The following is a 22805-nucleotide window of genomic DNA, read 5'->3' on the forward strand; positions in this document are numbered from 1 at the left end:
TTTCCTCTGGCTGCATCACACCTTCTCTTGGGCCCTGTCAGGGACTCCTGCAGGGTGTGATTTTTCTTGTCTTTATGTTAGAGAGGTGCTCATTATTCATTTTACTTGCCATTGTCTGTCCGGGGCTCCCCAGTGCCCTGGGGCAGGCAGAGTGTACTGCCCAGAAGAATCTAATGTAGCACCGCCAACCTGCAGGCCAGACTTGCATGGGAGCTGGGGGGCTGCAGGTCCAAGAGGCCGGTTCCACAGGCTGACTCCAGTGTTCTGAGGGATCTGCGTGTCCTCCCAGGCACCAGGCTGCCACCCCCTGCCCCAAGTCTGAGAGCCAAATCTGACTTCTGTGTCTCCTTGGCAGCGATACCATCTGTGATCTAGGGGGTGTCAACGAGCTGGCAAACTATGGGGAGTACTCGGGCGCCCCCAGCGAGCAGCAGACCTATGACTATGCCAAGACGATCCTTTCCCTCATGACCCGAGAGAAGCACCCAGATGGTGAGATGTGTGCGCGTGCACACACACACACACACACACACACACACACACACACACCTGGCCCCACTCCCCCAGGACAGCCCAGTGTGCTGCAATGGGACAGCTTCATCCGAGGAGTCACCAAGGCTGTGTGTCATCCTGGTTCTTTGCAACTTGAGGCTAATCATTTAATTTTTGGCTCTTGGTTTCTCTGACTGCACAGAGGGCAGGGAGCACATCTGTCCATGGGAAGGGACTGAGAGGGTAAGAAGCGACAAGTGCAGGGAGGAGGTGGCTGTAGCATGCTCTTGCTCCGATTGTAGTAAACTCAGTTTATCTGATTATGATAAACTCTGATTGCAGTAAATTCAGTGACCCTCTTATATTACCTGGCCTGTGTGATTCTCAGCACCCCTTTACCACCTGCCCAGTGTTTTGGGGCTCTGCATACCAGTTCCTCTTCCCTTGAGCCAGAGAGAGAGAGATAGAGAGATAGAGAGATTCCCTCCAGAGATATCTAGAAACCAACCTGGATTTTTGGGTGTCGGTTAGGAGTTATGTAGCACTCCTGTGGGTTTGTTCTGACCACTGTCTGGTGGCATAGGTAATGAGAGTTGAGCTGATAAAGTGGAATGTCTGGAGAGACTGTCCTGCTCACTCCCCAGTACCTCCTAGCAGATGGGGGACCCTCATTCAGAGGAACGAGAACTTCCTCAGTTGGATTTCTGGAAAGATGCTCAGGTCTACCTCTGTAACTGTGTTTTTGATTTCTCTCTTACTCTAAATCCAGGCAAGATCCTCATCATTGGAGGCAGCATCGCAAACTTCACCAATGTGGCTGCCACGTTCAAGGTAACAGCTGCAGCAGTGGTGCAGTTTCTGGGAAAAGTGGGTTTGGGGAAAGCAGGGAAGGGGCCTTGAAGGCGGAGTTTGAAGCTGGGCGCAGTGGCTCATGCCTGTAATTCCAACACTTTGGGAGGCTGAGGTGGGTGGATCCCCGAGGTCAGAAGTTCGAGACCAGCCTGACCAACATGGTGAAACCCCATCTCAACTAAAAATACAAAAATTAACCAGGTGTGGTGGCACATGCTTGTAATCCGAGCCACTTGGGAGGCTGAGGCAGGAGAATCGCTTGAACCCAGGAGGCAGAGGTTAGGGTGAGCCGAGATAATGCCATTGCACTCTAGCCTGGACAACAAGAGTGAAACTCCATCTCAAAAAAAAAAAGTGGAGTTTGAGCCAGAGCCAGGTTACCATGAGTTACCCAGGTCAGGTAGGGGGCTCTTGTCCCAGGATCTCTTATGGGGGTGTAGAAAACATTGGGACAGTACCTGTGTGTCTGAAGCTGTGTGTCTGGGCAAGCAGCTGCCAAGCTAGTCCATAACTCTCCCATCTGAGGCATGAGAGGCAAATTTCTGCTTTTCTCCTTCTCAGGACCAATGCTTTGGAGCACTGACTCAGTTGATCCTCCTTTCTTTCTTTCTTTTTTATTTTTTGAGATGGCGTTTCACTCTTGTCATCCAAGTTAGAGTGCAATGGCATGATCTTGGCCCACTGCAACCTCTGCCTCCCAGGTTCAAGTGATTCTCCTGCCTCAGCCTCCTGTGTAGCTGGGGTACTGCCACCACTCCTGGCTAATTTTGTATTTTTAGTGGAGATGGGGTGTCTCCATGTTGGTTAGCCTGGTCTTGAACTCCCGAACTCAGGTGATCTGCCCGTCTCGGCCTCCCAAAGTGCTGGGATTACAGGTGTGAGCCACCATGCCCAAGTGATCCTACTTACTTTCAGCACTCTTGTAAGACTGGGTTCTCTGCATCTCTTGGTCTTACATCTCTTAGTCATGAGCCCCTACTCCAAAAGATTAGAATGAAGAAAGTGCTTTGATGACCTGGGGCTCCTCTCATCCTACCGGGGTCTTCTCAGCCTAGGTGCCTGTTCACGGATCAGGACTGTGTGTGTACATGCTTTAAAGTACATGTGACTGCTGTCAACAAGGATGACAGGGCTAACGTGTCTCAAGAGTCATCCCCTTCAAGATAGCCACCTAAGGAGGCCGTTTATTACTATTCCATACTAACAGATGTTCAGTGAGGGTATTCAAAAGAGTGTGCCACATCTGGTGGATCCATGTAAGTTTTGAGAATAATGACTAGGTAAGTGTCAAACTTGAAAGTCTGAGATCTCATCTCAAATGAGGGGCTGGGCATGGTGGCTCATAACTATAATTCTAGCACTTTGAGAGGCTCAGACAGGAGGATTACTTGAGCTCAGAAGTTCAAGACCAGGCTGGGCAACATAATACAACCTCATCTCTATTAAAACTAAAAATAATTAGTGGGTTGAGGCAAGGAGGATCGCTTGAGCCCAGGAGGTGGAGGTTGCAGTGAGCTGAGCTCGCGCCACTGCACTCTGGCCAACAGAGCAAGACTTTGTCTCAAAAAAAAAAAAACTGTAAAAAAAAACTGTTTCCGCATATCACTTAAGAAGCTTTCATAGGACACTGGCTATGTCTTAGTACCTCTGAGAACCCTTGCATAGGGCCTAGCGTAGATATCCCCACCAAAAAAAGTTGTAGTAAGAGGGACTAATGACTGTAGATGGGACAAGAGAGAAACCAGCAAGGCCTTGGGGATGGTAGAGGCCTGGAGTGCCATGACATTAAGGGGTGTCAATCCCCGGTACCCCACGTTCCCAACTCAGTGGTGTTATGAGTGATCATGTCACAGGCCTTTGGGTGCTGTGCATAGTCCCATGCTTCCTGAAGAGCAGCCCTTGTCACATACACCTGGTCTGTTTGTTTCTCATGGTTATAAATCATTGACTTGTGGCTGGCTACCTTGTATTTAGTCATATGTCTCTGTTCTTCCTTTGGGCTTCCAGGGCATCGTGAGAGCGATTCGAGATTACCAGGGCCCCCTGAAGGAGCATGAAGTCACAATCTTTGTCCGAAGAGGTGGCCCTAACTATCAGGAGGGCTTACGGGTAATGGGAGAAGTCGGTAAGATGGGGACCTTTTCTCTCCCTCTCACTCTGAGTGTGGGTGGCCTTCCTCCTTGGTATTCCTGATTCCCAAGCATCAGTCTTGGGCTCTCTTGCTCTCCACTCCCCTTCCTGGGTAGGCAGTTTGGGTTTCCATTCCCTGTCCCAACACAGAGCATTGTCCTAAACTTTGGAATGGTCAGGAAAGCATTTTCATTCAGCTCTACACTTAATACTTATTAAAGACCACTTGTGGCTGGGCACGGTGATTCACACCTGAAATCCCAGCACTTTGGGAGGCTGAGGCGGGTAGATCGCCTGAGGTCAGGAGTTTGTATCTGGCCCTACCAACATAGTGAAACCCCGTCTCTACTAAAAATACAAAAAAAATTAGTTGGACGTGGTGGCGGGTGCCTGTAATCCCAGCTACTCAGGAGGCTGAGGCAGGAGAATCACTTGAACCTGGGAGGTGGAGTTTGTGGTGAACCAAGATCGAGCCATTGCACTCCAGCTTGGGCAATAAGAGTGAGACTCCATCTCAAAAAAAAAAAAAACCACTTGCCTTGTGCTGGCCATGAGGGTTACAGCCACAAAAAGGACAGACAGCAATGCTCATCATGGAATGGAGGACACAGACTGCAATGTCAGGGGGTGGCAAGTGCCAGGGGAAAACAAAACAGGGAAAGGGAGAATGCGTGGTGTGGGAAGGAATGGGGCAGGCTTCAACAGGGTCATCAGAAAATTCTTGATCAAGGCCGGGCATGGTGGCTCACATACTTTGGGAGGCTGAAGTGGGAGGATCCTTTGAGCTCAGGAGTTCATGACCAGCCTGGGCAACATGACGAGACCCCGTCTTTACAAAAAAATACAAAAATTAGCTGGTCATGGTAGCACACACCAGTAATCCTAGCTACTTGGGAGGTCAAGGCTGCAGTGAGCCATGATCATGCCACTGCACTCTAGCCTGGGCGACAGAGTGAGACCCTGTATCAAAAAAGACAACTGACATTTGAGCAAACACCTGGAGTGAGGAAGCAGCGCCATGGTGACTCTTGCGGAGGGAAGGGCAAGTTCCAAGGCCCTGCAGTGGTAAGGGGCTGGAGCTGAGAGAGAGAGGCAGCAAGACACTACAGGTCACAGGAGCGCTTAGCCATCGCTCTGAGACAGCCAGCACAAGAGGTGTTTAAGCAGAAGAATCATAAAATTTTTTTTTTTGAGACAGAGCCTTGCTCTGTTACCCTGGCTAGAGTACAGTGGTACCATCATAGCTCACTGTAGCCTTAACCTTCTGGGCTCAAGTGATCCTCCCACCTCAGCCTCCCAAGTACCGAGGACTACTGGATGACCACTACCACACCTGGCTAATTAAAAAAAAAAAATTTTGGGCTGGGTGCGGTGGCTCACGCCTGTAATCCTAGCACTTTGGGAGGCTGAGGTGGGTGGATCACCTGAGGTCAGGAGTTCATGACCAGCCTGGCCATCATGGTGAAACCCCATCTTAACAACAACAACAACAAACAAACAAACAAACAAAATTTGGGCTGAGTGTGGTGGCTCACGCCTGTAATCCCAGCACTTTGGGAGGCCAAGACGGGGGGATCACGAAGTCAAGAGATTGAGAGCATCCTGGTCAACATAGTGAAACCCCGTATCTACTAAAAATACAAAAATTAGCTGGGTATGGTGGTGCATGCCTATAATCCCAGCTACTTGGGAGGCTGAGGCGGGAGAATCACTTGAACCCAGGAGGCAAAGGTTACAGTGAACCAAGATCGTGCCACTGCACTCCAGCCTGTCAACAGAACGAGACTCCACCTCAAAAAAAAAAAAAAATTTGTTGTGAAGCAGTGTCTCACTGTGTTGCCCAAGCTGATCTGAAACTCCTGGCCTCAAGTGATCCTCTTGCCTTGGCCTCCCAAAGTGCTAGGATTATAGACATGAGCCACTACAGCCAGCCAAGTGATGCAATTTGACTTAGGTTGGAATCAAATAGTGTTAATTTTTTTGTTGTTGTTTTTTTGAGACAGGGTCTTACTCTGTCACCTAGGCTGGAGGGCAGTGATGTGATCACAGCTCACTACAACCTCTGCCTCCCAGGCTCAAAGGATCCTTCCATCTCAGCCTCCTGAGTAGCTGGGACCACAGATGCACGCCACAATAAATACACAATTTTTGTACAAAAAATTAACACACGCCTGGCTAATTTTTTGTAGGCGAGGTTTTGCCATGTTGCCCAGGCTGGTTTTGAACTCCTGGATTCAAGCGATCTACCCACCTAGGCCTCCCAAAGTGTTGAGATTATGGGCATGAGCCTTTTTTTTTAACAGAGCTGGTTCACAGTTGAGGGCCTACTATGTACAGTGGGTTAGGCCCAGGGACAGCACAGTGAAGTTTACTAAATCATGCTTTTAAAATTAGAACATTCTGGCAGGGCTCGGTGGCTCACACCTATAATCCTAACTCTTCGGAGGCTGAGGTGAGTGGATCACCTGAGGTCAGGAGTTCAAGACCAACTTATGGTCAACATGGTGAAACCCTGTCTTTACTAAAATACAAAAATTAGCTGGGAGTGGTGGTGCATGCCTGTAATCCCAACTACTCGGGAGAGTGAGGCTCAAGTGATCCTCCCACTTGAGCCTCAGCTTCAAGCCTCCTCCCAAGGAGAATCGCTTGAACCTGGGAGGTAGACACTGCAGTGAGCCGAGATCACATCACTGCAGTCTAGCCTGGGCGACAGTCTGTCTTAAAAAAAAAAAAAATTTAGAACATTCCACAAGTGAACAGTAGGAGAAGATGCTAGGGGTCTGTCTATACAAGGAGGAGGAGAGCATGACATGGGATAGAGTGACCATCAAGGTCAGAGGGGGTCTTTCTCAGGAGGTGGTGCTTGGGTTGAGCTGGGAGACCAGAGAGCAGCCAGGCGAAGCTCCATATGAGCTCCATGCAGAGGAAGGAGCAGGGCCAGAGCCCTGGAGGAATGGGCTCAGGGTGTTAAGAGAGACGAGGCGCTGATGTATGCATGCAGCGAGGGCTAAGCAAAGCTGGAGAGCTGGGGTCCAGGCTGTGAACAGGAATATGGGCTCTGATAATGCATTTGGTTACTTGAATCTTGCCAGTAAGTAAATTTGTTTCTTTTTGTCGTTGTTTTTTTTTTTTTTTTTTTTTTTTTGAGATGGGGTCTTGCTCTGTCACCCAGGCTGGAGTGCAGTGGTGCAATCTTGGCTCACTGCAACTTCTGCCTCCCAGATTCAAGGGATCCTCCTGCCTGAGGCTCCAAGTAACTGGGACTATAGGCACGTGCCACCACGCCTGGCTAATTTTTTTGTATTTTTAGTAGAGATGGGGTTTTACTACATTGGCCAGGCTGGTCTTGAACTCTTGACCTCAAGTGATCTGCCTGCCTTGGCCTCCCAAAGTGCTGGGATTACAGGTTTGAGCCACTGCGTCCGGCCTGTTTCTTGTTCTTGTTATCAGCAAGTGGAGTTTAGAAAGATTTGTCTGGTGGGGAGATTATGACAGCTGATTTGTCCTGGATATTGGTCTTCAACTGAATGCGCCAGACACTGATCCTGGCTGTAAAGGGCCTTTGCAGGTTCACATGGACTTGGGTGCTTATCTGAAGACTGGAATAATGGATTTTTTTTTCTTCTCCTTACAGGGAAGACCACTGGGATCCCCATCCATGTCTTTGGCACAGAGACTCACATGACGGCCATTGTGGGCATGGCCCTGGGCCACCGGCCCATCCCCAACCAGCCACCCACAGCGGCCCACACTGCAAACTTCCTCCTCAATGCCAGCGGGAGCACGTCGGTAGGTGCCAGCCTCGCCCAACCTCACAGGAAGGAACCATCTCATATTTTCCACCAGGATATAGTCCTCCTCCTCTGTTCTTGGGGTCAAAGAGGAAATACAGTAGAAGTTAGTGCATAGTTGGTTTCTGGATCTCTGCCAATTTTTTTTCCTGCTCTGATCAAAGTAGTATAATGGAAGGACCAAGAATTTAAAAATTGGATCCAAGTTCAAATTGTGGCCGGGTGTGGTGGCTCACACCTGTAATCCCAGCACTTTGGGAGGCCGAGGTGGGTGGATCACCTGAGGTCAGGAGTTCAAGACCAGCCTGGCCAACATGGTGAAACCCTGTCTCTACTGAAAATACAAAAATTTGCTGGACATGGTGGCACATGTCTGTAATCCAAGCTACTTGGAAGGCTGAAGCGTGAATATCGTTTGAACCCGGGAGGCAGAGGTTGTAGTGAGCTGCAATGGCGCCATTGCACTCCAGCTCTGGGCAACAGAGCAAGGCTTCGTCTCAAAAAAAAAAACAGAAAAAGTTCAAATCATTACTCTCTTACTTTTTGCTGAGGGAGCAACCTTAGCCAGTATCTTACCTACTCAGGGCCTCAGTTTGCTCATCTGTTACATGGGATAATATTAGTGTCTCAGAGGATTGTTAGAATAGTACTTTTGGAAGCAGCTTATAAAGAGAATTGCTGTGCATAATTTTTATTACCAGTTTTCTTTGGGGCCTTTAAGGACAGTGGGTTTTTTCCCAGCTGTAGCTCTTACCTCTTATTCTCCTTGTCTTACCCCAGACGCCAGCCCCCAGCAGAACAGCATCTTTTTCTGAGTCCAGGGCCGATGAGGTGGCACCTGCAAAGAAGGCCAAGCCTGCCATGCCACAAGGTAACTCCCTGAGGCTTTGGGCATGTTGCAGGGAGTGGCCCTCCAGTACCCTCTGTATCTCTCTTCCCTTTCCTTGTCCCCCCCGGGCTGGCAGAGGTGGATGAAAAGTGGTTTGGGTTTTGCTATGGGAGAGGGCTTGGGACTTGAGGATGGGATGACTGGGTGCTCCTGAGGCTGAGGACCCAGCTGTGTCTGGTCACCTCAGTTCCCCCTATTCTCTTCTACCGCTGTTCTTCTTATGGAGGTGTGACCTAGGCAGGAAGGCTGTGGAGGAGATAGGGTTACAGAAATTCTAGGAAGTGGGAAGTTCTCTGAGACTCTTCTCCTGAGTGGAGGGCAGACTCCAGGAGCCCAGGACAGCAGAGCCAGCTCCTACGACAGCAGTTCCTAACCTATCCCCACCATCTTGGGGCCCTAACAGACATTCCCTCCCCTGAATCCCCTGCAAGAGAAGCCCTTGCCTGCCAGCCCATCTGGACTTCAACTCATTTTCTCTCCATGTGGATGTAATTCCTGCCGGCCAGCCCTTGCGGCCAGTTCTACATAAGTGGTGTTAGTTACCCCTGGGCTGGTGTAGCCTATGCAGCCTCTTCCTGGGACACACTTTGGTTACAGCATTTTGGGAAATAGTGACACTGGCCCAAATCGGCATCTTTGTCCACAGCACAGGTCAACACCATGCTGGCCAATCATCTCATAGTGTTTTGTGGAGACAAGGAGGGATTGGCATTAAGAGGGTGGGACTGGGCCAGCTAGAGAGCCCAGAGTACAAGTCCTCCCGCTGTTCCTGCAGAGGGCCTGGGGGAGGCGCTGGTGTTGAGCACACCTACCCAGCCTTCGTCCTCCGCCTGCCTCCTCTCTGCCCCTTTGGTCTTTGCTCTTTCTTGCTTCCATTCTGCTCATCCGTGCTTTCACCTCTTCTGCTGGCCCTACTCCTCCATCCTTTGCAGAACAGGAGAGAGATGGTGAGGGCTTTAGCCCTTAAAGGCTTGTCCATGGGACCCTTCCCTGTTCCCACCCTTTCCCTCCAAAGCCTCCAGCCATCAGTGGGTCACTCAGTTGCCTTGGTCATTTTCTTTGACAGATTCAGTCCCAAGTCCAAGATCCCTGCAAGGTAGGTTGCCCTCACCCTGCCCCCACTCCGCGTGTGGCTTCGTTAACGGGTAGCAGTTTTACTGTGTGCTCTGTTTCCCTCTCCCCTGGTGGGTTGCAATGTTGTCTGGTCTATTTTCTGTCCCTGCCTTGATGTGGCCTGACCCCAAGTCCTAAGTCTTCGCTCATCCTCCCCTCTACCCCTGCTCAGTACATGTCCCACTCAGTGCTTTCCTCACTGTGTGGCTGTTTCTGGCTCCGAGCTTGGGAGGGGGTAGAGACTTTGGAAGGAGCAAGAGCCAGACCCACAGCCCTGGAGAGTGGAGTGGTTTCAAGGAGGGAGTGTTGCCTGGGAAGGAGGGGGCCATCCAACCGAAAGGGGAGTGGCAGTGAGCAGTGGGCGTCTGTCGAGGCTGGGGTGCAGCAGGGGAGCCACAGGTCACACCCCTGATTCTCATATACCTCTGATGTCATTTTCTCACCTTTCCTGCCTCGGCTTCACCACTGCCAGCTTCATCCTCAAGCTCCAGGGACCAGTTTATCTTTTTCTGGGGTTGTGGTAGAGGAACAAGAGAGGTGGAGGAGGAGATAGGCAGAAGTGCAGAAGGGTGTGCAGTGGATCTGAAGACTGGGTAATTGGAAGGGCTATGAGCTTTGTCTGGCGGATGAGGTCACATTTTACAGTGAACACTTCTGTGCATGCACATTCACCCAGTGGACTAGCTGAATAGATTAATTGCTTCATAACATCAGAGCTTCCATTTAACTTTGACATTCACAGCCATGGAGGCAGGGAAGTCTTTGTTGTCCTTTTGCTAAGGGGAGGGGAAGGAGTAACTGGCAGGGTTGATAACCAGCTGGAAAGGTCTGGAATGTAGCCCTTAGGCCTCCTGGCTTTAATCCTGATGTGTTTGCCTCTGGAAAGATCCATTGTTACCTAAAAGTTAAGAGCAGAGTGAACTTGGTGTGGAAAGAACGGGGACCAGGCCTGATTCTCCAGGAGCTCTTCTGTGTGCTGAAGGGGAGGAGGGTTATGAGGAGGGTTTATTCTTGTTATTTTCTGGAGTGTGAGAAATAAAAAGAAGATGTGTCAGGGAAGGAGAGCAGATTACGGCCGAGTGAGCTCTCCCCTCATCGAGGCCAGAGAAGGCTTGGTTGGGGGAGTACAGCTCCTGGCACAGAGGTTAACCTCTGGGGCCTCCTTGCTGCTGGCGGGCTGAGGATACACCCTTTAACTTGGGTTCCTCTGTGCTTGAGGAAGGTCACTCTACCTCCGTCCTTTCCTGCTGGAGATGCTGGTAGGTTTGTAGATTCCAGACTGTCCTGACTTCTGTAGCTAGTGGGGTAGATAGATCAGAGGCATGTGCACGTGCGTCACCTGTCGGGGGTGACATGATACAGGTTCCCCTGAGGATGGCTGGTTGTGATCTAACACTTACATTCTCCCTCCTCACTTTCACAGTTGAGATGCATTTTAACTGATTAAGTAAATGGCTCTGATGCTAGATGACCTAGGACCTCAGTCATTTTGCATCTCTGGGCTTCAGTTTCCGGGGACTGGGAAGTGAGAGAACTGGATTAGGTGGCTTCCCTTGTTCTGTGATCTCATGTCTCAGCAGAACCCAGGTGGGTCTAGGTGACAGTAAATCAGGTATTTGCAACATCAGGAAGCTTCTGTCATGAGAAGCTTAAGGCTATGATGGAAGAGATGGGCCTGTACAGGGATTTAATCAGACTATGAGCTTGGTTAGCCAAGCCTGCTCTAGTACAGAAGGTTAATTAATACCAGATGCCACTGGGCTAGATGCATCTCCCCAGGGGAGCTCAGAACCTTCCTGAGGGCTGCTTTCCTCCACTTGGACTTGCAGGGACCCAGAGGGGCAAGGTCAGCTGCCTGAAGCGTGGTGAGAGTCCTTTCCCTTGAGACTAAGGACTGCACTTTTAATTTTTAAAATATACTTGCTGCGTTAAAACTTTCTTTTTTGTTTTTGTGGGTATGTAGTAGGTGTATATATTTATGGGGTACATGAGATATTTTGGTACAGGTGTGCAATGCATAATAACATCATGGAAATTTTTTTCTTTTTTTTTTTTGAGATTGGGGGTCTCACTATGCTGCCGAGGCTGATTTTGAATTCCTGGACTCAAGCAATCCTCCCACCTCAGTCTCCTAAGTAGCTAGGACTCAAGCATGCACCACTATGCCCCTCTAGAGAACTGCACTTCTACCAGCTTCTTTTGTTCCCTTACCTTTTTTTCTTTTTTTTTTTTGAGACAGGGTCTTGCTCTGTGACCCAAGCCAGAGTACAGTGGCCCAGTCTTGGCTCACTGCAGCCTCCACCTCCTGGGTTCAAGTGATTCTTATGTCTTGGTTTCCCAAGAAGCTGGGATTATAGGCACATCCCACCATGCTAATTTTTTGTATTATTTTTATTTTTTTGAGATGAAGTCTAGCTCTGTTACCCAGGCTGGAGTGTAGTGTCACAATCTTGGCTCACTGCAACCTCCTCTTCGTGGGTTCAAGCAATTCTCCCTGCCTCAGCCTCCTGAGTAGCTGGGATTTCAGGCACCTACCACCATGCCTGGCTAATTTTTGTATTTTTAGTAGTGACAGGGTTTCACCATGTTGGCCAGGCTGGTCTTGAACTCTTGAACTCAGGTTATCCACCCGTCTCAGCCTCCCAAAGTGACGGGACTACAGGCGTGAACCACTGCACCCGGCCCAGCCTTATGTCTTAAGGAGGGCCTATCGAAGAGCACTATCCTGAGCAGGAAGGAGCCACCTGATAGAAGGAAGAGGACAGGAAAAACAGGAGAGGAGGTTGGGGGCACCTGTGCTGTGTGAGCAGCTTGCTGCTCCTGGCTTGTGCAGAGCTGTGGCCTGAACTGCAGTTAGCGATAAGGCTGCCATGTCCTCAGCCTCGGCTATAGCAAACCTTTTCATTGACCTAGAATTCATGATGATTCAAACCCTGACTGGAGCTGGCTTTATGTCCAGGTTTACAGGGTGATAAGCATTGTTGGGACATCGTTTTTTAGTCCTGAGGCCACCAAAATTGGGAGAGCTAAACATTTTTTTCCAATGACCTTACAAGTAATTTGTCAGATCATGCTCAGTGGCTCATGCCTGTAATCCCAGCACTTTGGGAGGCCAAGATGGGCAGACCATCTGAGGTCGGGAGTTCAAGACCAGCCTGACCAACATGGAGAAACTCCATCTCTACTAAAAATACAAAAATTGGCCGGGTGCAGTGGCTCACACCTGTAATCTCAGCACTTTGGGAGGCCAAGGTGGGCAGATCACGAGATCAGGAGTTCAAGACCAGCCTGACCAATATGGTGGAACCCCATCCTTACTAAAAATACAAAAATTAGCCTGGCGTGGTAGCACGCACCTGTGGTCCCAGCTACGCAGGAGGCTCGTGCGGGAGAATCACTTGAACCCAGGAGGTGGAGGTTGCGGTGAGCTGAGATCAAGCTATTGCACTCCAGCCTGGGCAGCAAGAGCGAAACTCCATTTCAAAAAAAAAAATTGTCAAAACTTCATTTGCATATAAGCTGATGACACACCTTGGCTGTGAAATCAAGCAGGTCCTTTAGGAATTCTCCTGGGCATCTTTGACTGTGGGGCCCTTCTTTCTCTGTTCTTTACAGAGCTACTTACCAGCTAGGCAGGCCTTCTTAGCTTGATTTGCTCTCTCTACCACCTTCTTCCAGAAAAATCGAGGTACCTCCTCCCCAAGTTCTCAGAATTCTGTCCTCTTGACCTTCCTTTACGGTTGTGATGAGCCATCATCCTGTGGACCTGGGGTGTGGAGGGATCTGGCAGGCAGCCCTTGCCCCTGCGGGTCTCCCGGGGGTGTGTGTTCTGGTGCACTCTCTGTATCTTTGCCCACCAGGAAAGAGCGCTACCCTCTTCAGCCGCCACACCAAGGCCATCGTGTGGGGCATGCAGACCCGGGCCGTGCAAGGCATGCTGGACTTTGACTATGTCTGTTCTCGAGATGAGCCCTCAGTGGCTGCCATGGTCTATCCTTTCACGTGAGTTACCCTCTGGGGGAAAGCATCTCCTCCCTCCTCGGAGACAAAACTTGGGGCTGATGCCTGTAATCCCTGCAGTTTAGGGGGTTGAGATGGAAGAATTGCTTGAACCCAGGAGTTTGAGATCAGCCTGGACGACATAGGGAGACCCCTATCTCTACAGATAATTTAAACATTAGCCAGGTGTGGTAGTTTACACCTGTGGTCCCAGCTACTTGGGAGGCTGAGGCAGGAGGACTGCCTGAGCCTTGGAGGTTGAGGCTGCAATTAACCCTGATTATGCTACTGCACTCCAGCCTTGGATGGCAAAGCAAGACCTTGTCTCAAAGGGAAAAAAAAAAAAGGCAAGGCTTGGGGAGTCAGTGAGCTCGCTCCCTTTGCTGGGGAAGGCTTTGCCCATCTCAGAGACAGGGGCAGTCAGTATTCCTTGGGGATCTTTGTCCCTTAGATGAAAATTCTTCGAGGGCAGAGACCATGCCTTTTCTACCTTTTAGGTGACGTTCTTTCCCTCAGCTTCCCCTTCCCCAGTCCTGACAGACTGAGGATGTTCTAATTCTTCTTTTACTTTCTCACAGTGGGGACCACAAGCAGAAGTTTTACTGGGGGCACAAGGAGATCCTGATCCCTGTCTTCAAAAACATGGCTGATGCCATGAGGAAGCACCCAGAGGTAGATGTGCTCATCAACTTTGCCTCTCTCCGCTCTGCCTATGACAGCACCATGGAGACCATGAACTACACACAGGTAGATCACTGGGCTCTAGCGGGGGAAAGCGGGGGAAGCAGGAAAGGCTTCTGAGTGATGTCCTCAGTCACTACTGCCTGAGAAAAAGGGCTGGGGATTTGGGAGTAGCCAGTGGTTTGGGTGGAAATAGTTGGAGACACATGATCTTCAGAAGTCAGGATAGTGACCCAGGGCAGGTCAATCCAGGCAGTGGCTGCTTACCTGGGCTTATAAAGAGGCAGCTCAGGCTGGGTACAGTGGCTCATGTCTGTAATTCCAGGACTTTGGAAAGTGAGGCAGGAAGATTGCTTGAAGCCAGGAGTTCAAGATCGGCCTAAGCAACAAAGCGAGACACATTCTCTACAAAAAGTTTAAAAATTAGTCAGGCCAGGCATGGCGACTCGTGCCTGTAGTCCCAGCTACTCAGGAGGCTGAGGCAGGAGGATGGATTGATCACCCAGGAGTTCAAGGCTACATTTAGTTATGATCATTTCATGGCACTCCGGCCTGAGTGGCAGAGCAAGACCCTATCTCTAAAAAAATAAATAAAGTAAAATAAAATACAGGCTGGGCGTGGTAGCTTATGCCTATAATTCCAGCACTTTGGGAGGCCAAGGCAGGAGAAATGCTTGAACCCAGGAGTTTTGAGACTAACAAAGCAAGACCCTGTCCCTACAAAACATTTTTTAAAAAAATTATTTGGGCATGGTGACATGTACTGGCTAAGGTAGGATGATCACTTGAGCCCAGGAGGTCAAGGCTGCAGTGAGCTGTGATCATACCACTGCACTTCAGCCTGGGCAACAGAGTGAAAGTCTGTCTGTCTGTCTCTCTCTCTCTCTCTATCTATCTGAGAGTCTTTCTCTCTCTCAATAAATAAATAAGTAAGTGAATAGATGGTAAATAAATAAATAAGGTGGCTCAGGCTCTACCCCACCCTCACGGTATCCTCTCTATCCATAACTAGCTTGAAAACTGGGACTGGCTGGATGCTGTGACTTGTACCTGTAATCCCAGCACTTTGCGAGGCTGAGGTGGGAGGATTGTTTGAGGCTAGGGCTTCGAGACCAACCTGAACAACACAGCATGACCCTGTCTCTACTTAAGAAAAGGATTAGCCAGGCATGGTGGCACTCACTAGTCCCAGCTACTAGGAAGGCTAAGGTAGGAGGATTGCTTGAGCTCAGGAGGGTGAGGCTGCAGTGTGCTGTGATCATGCCACTGCTCTCCAGCCTTGGCAACAAAGATCTAGATCCTGTCTCAAAAACAAAAAAACAAAAATCAGCATAAAGGACTTTATTTTATTTCATTTATTTTTTGAGACAGGACCTTATTCTGTCACACATTCTTGGCCAGGCTCAAGTGCTTCTCTTGCCTCAGCCTCTTGAGTATCTGGGATTACAGACACATGCCACCACACCTGGCTAATTTTTGTATTTTTTTGGTAGAGACGGGTTTCACCATGTTGGCCAGGCTGATCATGAACTCCTGGCTTCAAGTGATCCACTCCCTTGACCTCCCAAAGTGCTGGGATTACAGGAGTGAGCCACTGCACCTGGCCTATTTTAATTAATTATTTTTTTCAATCCGCAGCTTCCCAAGCTAGAGGAGGCTCAGAGAAACTCCAACATTTTATAATAAAAATATTACATATCACCTGTAATCCCAGCACTTTGGGAGGCTGAGGTGGGTGGATCACGAGGTCGGGAGATCGAGACCATCCTGGCCAACATGGTGAAACCCCATCTCTACTAAAAATACAAAAAAATTAGCTGGGCATGGTGGCGCACGCCTGTAGTCCCAGCTACTTGGGAGGCTGAGGCAGGAGAATTGCTTGAACCCGAGATCGTGTCACTGCACTACAGCCTGGGCGACAGTGCAAGACTCCATCTCAAAAAAAAAAAAAAATTACTTATTTATTATAGAACAGTTTCAAAATACTGATAAATATTGTTTTATTGAAAATAAATACTTTAGGTTCCATTTCAGAAAAACATGACTGCTGCTATGAGAGTATATCCTTATCTACACCTTTCTCTAGATTTGAACAAAGGGAATAATATTGTATGCCATTCATATAATCTGCTTTCTTCAGTTGCTCTTTTTACATCAATAAGCACTTATCGTCAGCATCACTTTTGCTTTTTCAAATCTTGTGATGGGCAATCTCGGATTAACATTTGCCTATATCCTTAATTATTCCTGAAGCATACATTTCTAGAAGTTGAACTATTGCATCAGAAGGTGCAGGTTTGAGGCTACATGCAGTGGCTGACACCTATAATCCCAGGACTTTGGGAGGCCAAGGTGGGTGGATCATTTGAGGTCAGGAGTTAGGACCAGCCTGGCCACCACCTCTACTTAAAATAAAAAAATTATCTGGGCTTGGTGGCACACACCTGTAGTCCCAGCTACTTGGGAGGCTGAGGCAGGAGAATTGCTTGAATTGGGGAGGTGGAGGTTGCAGTGAGCCAAAATCATGCCGTTACACTCCAGCCTGGGCGATAAGAGTGAGACTCACATCTCAAAATAAAATAATAAAATCAAATATTGATTCTTTTGTTCAGAATTATCATCTGATACTAGACTGGCTTATTTCAGTGGTGTGATCTCGGCTCACTGCAACCTCTGCCTCCCAGGTTCAAGCAATTCCCCTGTTTCAGCTGGGACTATAGGCTCCTGCCACCACACCTGGCTAATTTTTGTATTTTTAAAGAGACAGACATATTGCTCTGTAGCCCAGGCTAGAGTGTAGTGATGTGATTATGCAACTCACTGCAGCCTTGACCTCCCAGGCTCAATTGATCCTCCTACTGGGTCTCCCTATGTGGCCCAGGCTGGCCTTGAACTCTTGGGCTCAAGGCATCCGCCTGCCTTAGACTCCCAAAGTGCTGGGATTACAGGCATGAACCACTCCACTCGGCCCCTACAATACTATCTTGACCCTTTATAGAAGTTTGCAGGCCCTGGTTTGGAGCCAAAGAGATGATTCTTGGATCTGTCCCGTGTCCCTCCCACCCCATCTCTGGGTTGAGTGTAGAAGCAGCTTATTTCTCTCAGATGCTGTCCCTGTCCTGTGGGGATGGAGACAAGACTCGGAGGGTACCATGGAGAAAAGCCTTAGCTACTTTATGGGCAGGCACAGGAACAAGTAAACAGCAGGTGGGTGTGAGTTTTTGGGTGAGAGCGAACGTAGCTGTTATGACTGTAGCAGGGCTTCTGAAACATCTGCTCTCTGTTGAGTGGATCACTGCATGGTTAGCTAATGGAGATCAGTTTCGGCTGTCCACCTCTGTTTTCAGAGAGGATTAGAGTGATTAGAGTGATCAGGAGCAGAGGCCTGTGGGAAGAATGTGATACATATTGTTAATATTACTTTGTCGTTGGACCCTGGAAGGGGGCATGGGAAATGGGAAGTGGGCTCTTGAATGGTACTGTCTCGTTGCCCTTTCTGAGGCAGAAAGTTAACAGGAAGGGACTTTTGTCATCCTCTAGATCCGGACCATCGCCATCATAGCCGAAGGCATCCCTGAGGCCCTCACGAGAAAGCTGATCAAGAAGGCGGACCAGAAGGGAGTGACAATCATCGGACCTGCCACTGTGAGCTTCCCCTCCGGAAAGCGTTTGAGGCTATCATGAAGTTCAAGGCCCTTAGGAAGTTTACTTTTTTTTTTTTTTGAGATGGAGTCTCGCTTGGTTGCCCAGGCTGGAGTGCAGTGGCATGATCTTGGCTCACTGCAACCTATGCCTCATGTTTAAGCAGTTCTCTGCCTCAGCCTCCCAAGTAGCTGAGATTACAGGCATGTGCCACCAAGCCCAGCTAATTTTTTGTACTTTTAGTAGAGATGAGGTTTCACTATCTTGGCCAAGCTGGTCTTGAACTCCTGACCTCATGATCCACCTGCCTCGGCCTCCCAAAGTGCTGGAATTATAGACATGAGCCATTGTGCCTGGCCCGGAAGTTTACGTTTTGACTCCTCTATCTCCCTCCTGGGTTTAGGAGCACAGTGGAGCTGGAGCACAGTGGCATGATCTTGGCTCACTGCAACCTCCACCTCCTGGGTTTAAGCCATTCTCTGCCTCAGCCTCCTGAGCTGCTGGGATTATAGGCGCTCACCACCTCGCCTGGCTAAGTTTTGTATTTTTAGTAGAGACAGGGTTTCACCATCCTGGCCAGGCTGGTCTTGAACTCCTGAGCTCGTGATCTACCCACCTCAGCCTTCTAAAGTGCTGGTATTGCAGATGTGAGCCACTGCACCTGGCATTTAGTTATTTTTTTAAAGGGCTCTCTCCCTAGTCCATATTATGTTTATGGTTTCAAGGAGCTAATGAGAAGTTTTTTTAGTATTTGTCTACCTTCGTACAACTATAGCATAGTCTTTGTTAAACCAAAGAATAAGCTTCCTGCAGGCACAAAGTCTTCGTATAAGAAGAAATTATTCTTTTTTCTTTTTCTTTTTTTTTTTTTTTGAGACAGAATCTTGCTTTGTTTCCCAGGCTGGAGATCAGTGGTGTGATCTTGGCTCACTGCAGCTTCCACCTTCTGGGTTCAAGTGATTCTCTTACCTCAGCCTCCCAAGTCGCAGGGACTACAGGCATGCGCCACCACCATACCAGGCTAATTTTTGTGTTTTTAGTAGAGGCTGGGTTTCACCATGTTGGCCAGGCTGATCTCGAACTCCTGACCTCAAGTGATCTGCTCCCTTTGGCCTCCAAAAGTGTTGAGATTATAGTTGTGAGCCACCTTGTCCAACCAAAATTATTCTTTGAATTAATTTTTGTTTGTTTGTTTTTTTAAGAGGCAGGGTCTCACTATGTTGCTGAGTGCAGTGTCTTTCACAGGTACAGTTATAGCACACTTCAGCAGCCCCAAACTCCTAAGGTCAAGCAATCTCCCTGCCTCAGCCTCCTGAGTAGCTGGATTAAAGAAGGATTCTTCCACACCTGGCTTATTTTAACTTGTTACTGCATTAAAAAGTTGAAGCTAGTATTTCTTTCCAAAGAGCTGAGATTACAGGTGTGAGCCACTGTGCCGGGCTGCGTATACTTATCTGAACCTGCATTAGTGAGCCATGTTTTTTTTTTGAGACAGAGTTTCAGTATGTTGCCCAGGCTGGAGTGCAGTGGTGTAATCGTGGCTCACTGCACACTCCACCTTTGGGGTTCAAGTGATTCTTCTGCCTCATCCTCCCAAGTAGCTGGAACTACAGGTGCATGTCACCACGCCGGCTAATTTTTTTGTGTGCGTTTTTAGTAGAGACAGGGTTTCACTGTGTTAGCCAGGATGGTCTCGATCTCCTGACCTCGTGATCCGCCCACCACGGCCTCCCAAAGTGCTGGGATTACAGGTGTGAGCCACCGAGGCCGGCCAGTGACCCATGTTTTACTAATAAGGCTCTCTTTTGTTCTGTATAATGCCTCTTGAGAGAGAGAGAGGAGACTTTTCCTAAGCAGGAAACCCAATGGGCAGGTGCGATTCCTCTTGGTCATTCTCTTCCCAGCCTGGCCAGAGGGGGCTGGGCAGGTAATGCAGGGGCTTTGTGATTCTCTGTGGTGAATCTGGAAGTCACCTTCCTTCCTGATTGTGGTTTCTGCCCCCACAGGTTGGAGGCATCAAGCCTGGGTGCTTTAAGATTGGAAACACAGGTGGGATGCTGGACAACATCCTGGCCTCCAAACTGTACCGCCCGGGCAGCGTGGCCTATGTCTCCCGATCCGGAGGCATGTCCAATGAGCTCAATAATATCATCTCTCGGACCACAGATGGCGTCTTTGAGGGCGTGGCCATTGGTGGGGACAGGTAATTAGATGGGAAGCCAAGGAGGGCTTCCTGCATTGAGAGCGGTGGGCTGGGAGATGACTGTGTCCTTCAGGCTGCTCACTGCCCCTGAGCTCCAGGCCTGCAGGAATGCTGCTCAAGTCCAAAAAGTGGGGCATCTGTGCTCTTGTCTCAGGACTGACAGAGCGTGAAATCGGAAAACACGGAATAGGGCAATGGGCAGGAGAGGCAACTGGGCTTTGGGGATAATTCTGTTTGTTGTGATTGGCCATACGGAGGCAGCAGCATGCAGTGGTTAGGAGGGCCAGTTCTGAAATTGCACTAAAGAGGTTCAAATCCCATTTTCCCTCTTTAGTTGAGGGTGGATGGCGGAGGCCATCCTGGGCTTAGTTAACCTCCCTAGACCTCCATATTTTTTTTTTTTTGAGACAAAGTCTCACTCTGTGACCCAGGCTGGAGTACAGTGGCACGATCTCGGCCTTCTGCAATCTCCACCTCCTGGGTTCAAGCATTTCTCTGCCTCAACCACCTGAGTAGCTGGGATTGCAGGCCCATGCCACCACGCCCGGCCAACCTCCATCATTTTTATACATCAGATGGGTAAAATAATACCCCTGCCTCCTGGGGTCATTCTCGAGGAATAAATGAGGTGTAATATATGTAAGTGTCTGAGCCAGGATCTGCTCTTAGGGTGCTCAGTGAATTTTCACTGTAGTTAATGATATCCTCGTTATTTTTGTTAGTGGGAACACTGATGAGTGGGTCCTCAATAGAGTAATATCTTAGAGTAACATCTGGCACTTAGTAACCCTATAATAAATGTTAGCCATTACGTTTATTATCACTACTATTACTACTGCTATTGGGCTTAGAAACCAAAAGCTGTCGAGAGAGAGTCACCTTGTCCGTCTCCCTGGCTCTACCACATTATTTCAGATAGGATGCCTGGTTAAGGAATAACTCTCTCCAAGGTCTTTAGGGGTGTGGCCTGGGGATCTTCAGTCCTTGGGTCTCCCTGACCAAAAGCTCCAGGTCAAAGAAGTCTAGGAAATGCTGCTTGTTTAGACTGTCTTCTTAGATTTATAGTCCTCATATCAAAAGACATGACGAGGCCAAGAACAGTGGCTTATGCCTGTAATCCCAGCACTCTGGGAGGCTGAGGTAGGAGGATTATTTCAGCCCAGAAATTTGAGACTAGCCAAGGCAACACAGTGAGACCCCCAGCTCTATCTAAAAAAAAAAAAAAAGAAGAAGAAGAAGAAAAAATTAGCCGAATGTGGTGGCATGTGCCAATAGTGCCTGCTACTCAGGAGGCTGAGGCGCGAGGATTGCTTGAACCTGGGAGGCGGAGGTTGCAGTGCACTGGGATCGCACTGCTACACTCCAGCCTGGGTGACAGAGCATATATTTTTTTCAAAAAGAAAAAAAGTGTGTGTGTATGTGTGTTTGATTTTTTTTTGTTTTTTGAGACGATCAAAAAATTTAAGCAATTTGATTGTAAATTGGGACAAAAAAAAAAGAAACAAAAAATTCAAGTGATCCTCCCACCTCAGGCTCCTGAGTAGCTGGGACTACAGGTGCTCACCACCATGCCCAACTAATTTTTGTATTTTGTATTTTTAGTAGAGACATGGTTTCACTATGTTAGCCAGACTTGAACTCCTGGCCACAGGTGATCCACCCTCCGGGGCCTTGCAAAGTGCTGGGATTACAGGTGTGAGCCACAGCCGCTGGCCGGAATTTGTGGATATATTTTATTTTATTTTATTTATTTTTTTTGTAGATATATTTTAAAACAGCTGTACCAGAGTGTACTTTCTAGGTCATCTCTTACTGATCAATGAACCTCTCTGGGCTTATTTTGTGCTTAATCTTTTCCTCTGCGAGTTAAATAGCTCCAACTCCTTCGCTTCCCTTTCCTCCCCTTTCTTCCCTTCTGCTCCATTTGCCACCTTCTCCCTCCTAACCCTCTCCATTATTGCTGGGGCATCTCTGGACCCTTACCGGCCATCCACATCCCCCAAAAGTCCAGTGTTACCAGTACAAGTGTGCTTCCTAACCCTGTACACACCTCCTCATGGCTTCTCCTGATCCTATATCTTCCTGATCCTCCCTGCTCTCAACAGGTACCCAGGCTCAACATTCATGGATCATGTGTTACGCTACCAGGACACTCCAGGAGTCAAAATGATTGTGGTTCTTGGAGAGGTGAGTTACTTTAAAAAAAAATTATGATTGTAAAAGTGTAATAATGCATGATCTCAGTTTTCAAAAAATTAAAACCTTTTGGTTGCATGTAACTTAAAGGGACAGTCCCTGGTAATCCCACCCCCTAGATGCTGGGGCCTTGAGGTTGTCACTATTAGTACTGCCATTTGTTTCAGAGAAAGGAGTTCTTGTCTCCCAGTGTCCCAAACTTTAGCGCCAATAAGAAAGAAGCTCTGCTCTGGCTGGCCATGGTCTCTACCTGGTAGGCAGTGGAAAGCTGGAGTAAAAAGTGCATTTTTTTGGCCAGGTACAGTGGTTCTCGCCTGTAATCCTCCCAGCACTTTGGGAGGCTTGAGATCAGGAGTTCCAGACCATCCTGGCCTACATGGTGAAACCTCATCTCTATTAAAAATATAAAAATTAGCTGGGTGTGGTGATGTGCACTTGTAGTCCCAGCCACTCTGGAGGCTGAGATGGGAGAATCACTTGAACCTAAGAGGCAGAGGTTGCACTGAGCAGAGATCTTGCCACTGCCCTCCAGTCTGAGAGACAGAGCGAGACTCCATCTCAAAAAAAAAAGTGGGGGGATTAAATTTGATGACTTTTGGATAAACGAGTTTAAAAAATTTTCTAAATACTAAAAAATGGAGTCCCATGACACCATCCTTTGTTTGCATCTCTGAAGGCAGGTCTAATCCTAAATCATGTCATGTCTCTAGATCAGGAAGGGGGAGTCCCAGGGATTCTTCTAGGAGACCTGCTGTTTGTTCCTTTAGAAATCCTCCTTGTTTGGTGTTGGAGTAGACAAATCATCAAAAAAAAAAAA

General features: G+C 48.6%; 1 protein-coding gene across 4 annotated transcripts in view; it reads left to right on the plus strand.

Moving 5' to 3' along the window:
• Positions 1-22805, plus strand: part of ACLY (ATP citrate lyase) — a 51483-nt gene that overhangs the window by 14564 nt on the left and 14114 nt on the right. For 2 of the 4 annotated variants that reach the window (XM_064369464.1, XM_064369465.1), the window contains exons 9-19: positions 356-492; positions 1262-1323; positions 3352-3469; positions 7109-7263; positions 8046-8136; positions 9221-9250; positions 13128-13269; positions 13845-14013; positions 17488-17592; positions 19596-19792; positions 21898-21979. In XM_064369464.1, the coding sequence (XP_064225534.1) occupies positions 356-492; positions 1262-1323; positions 3352-3469; positions 7109-7263; positions 8046-8136; positions 9221-9250; positions 13128-13269; positions 13845-14013; positions 17488-17592; positions 19596-19792; positions 21898-21979 (1288 nt within the window). The remainder of the gene's footprint in view (positions 1-355; positions 493-1261; positions 1324-3351; positions 3470-7108; positions 7264-8045; positions 8137-9220; positions 9251-13127; positions 13270-13844; positions 14014-17487; positions 17593-19595; positions 19793-21897; positions 21980-22805) is intronic. The other 2 variants (XM_064369466.1, XM_064369463.1) reach the window with 1 other exon arrangement.

The sequence above is a fragment of the Aotus nancymaae genome, unplaced genomic scaffold, assembly GCF_030222135.1.
Source record: "Aotus nancymaae isolate 86718 unplaced genomic scaffold, 86718_ANA_hifiasm-v0.15.2.pri h1tg000089l, whole genome shotgun sequence".
Taxonomy (NCBI): Eukaryota; Metazoa; Chordata; class Mammalia; order Primates; family Aotidae; genus Aotus; species Aotus nancymaae.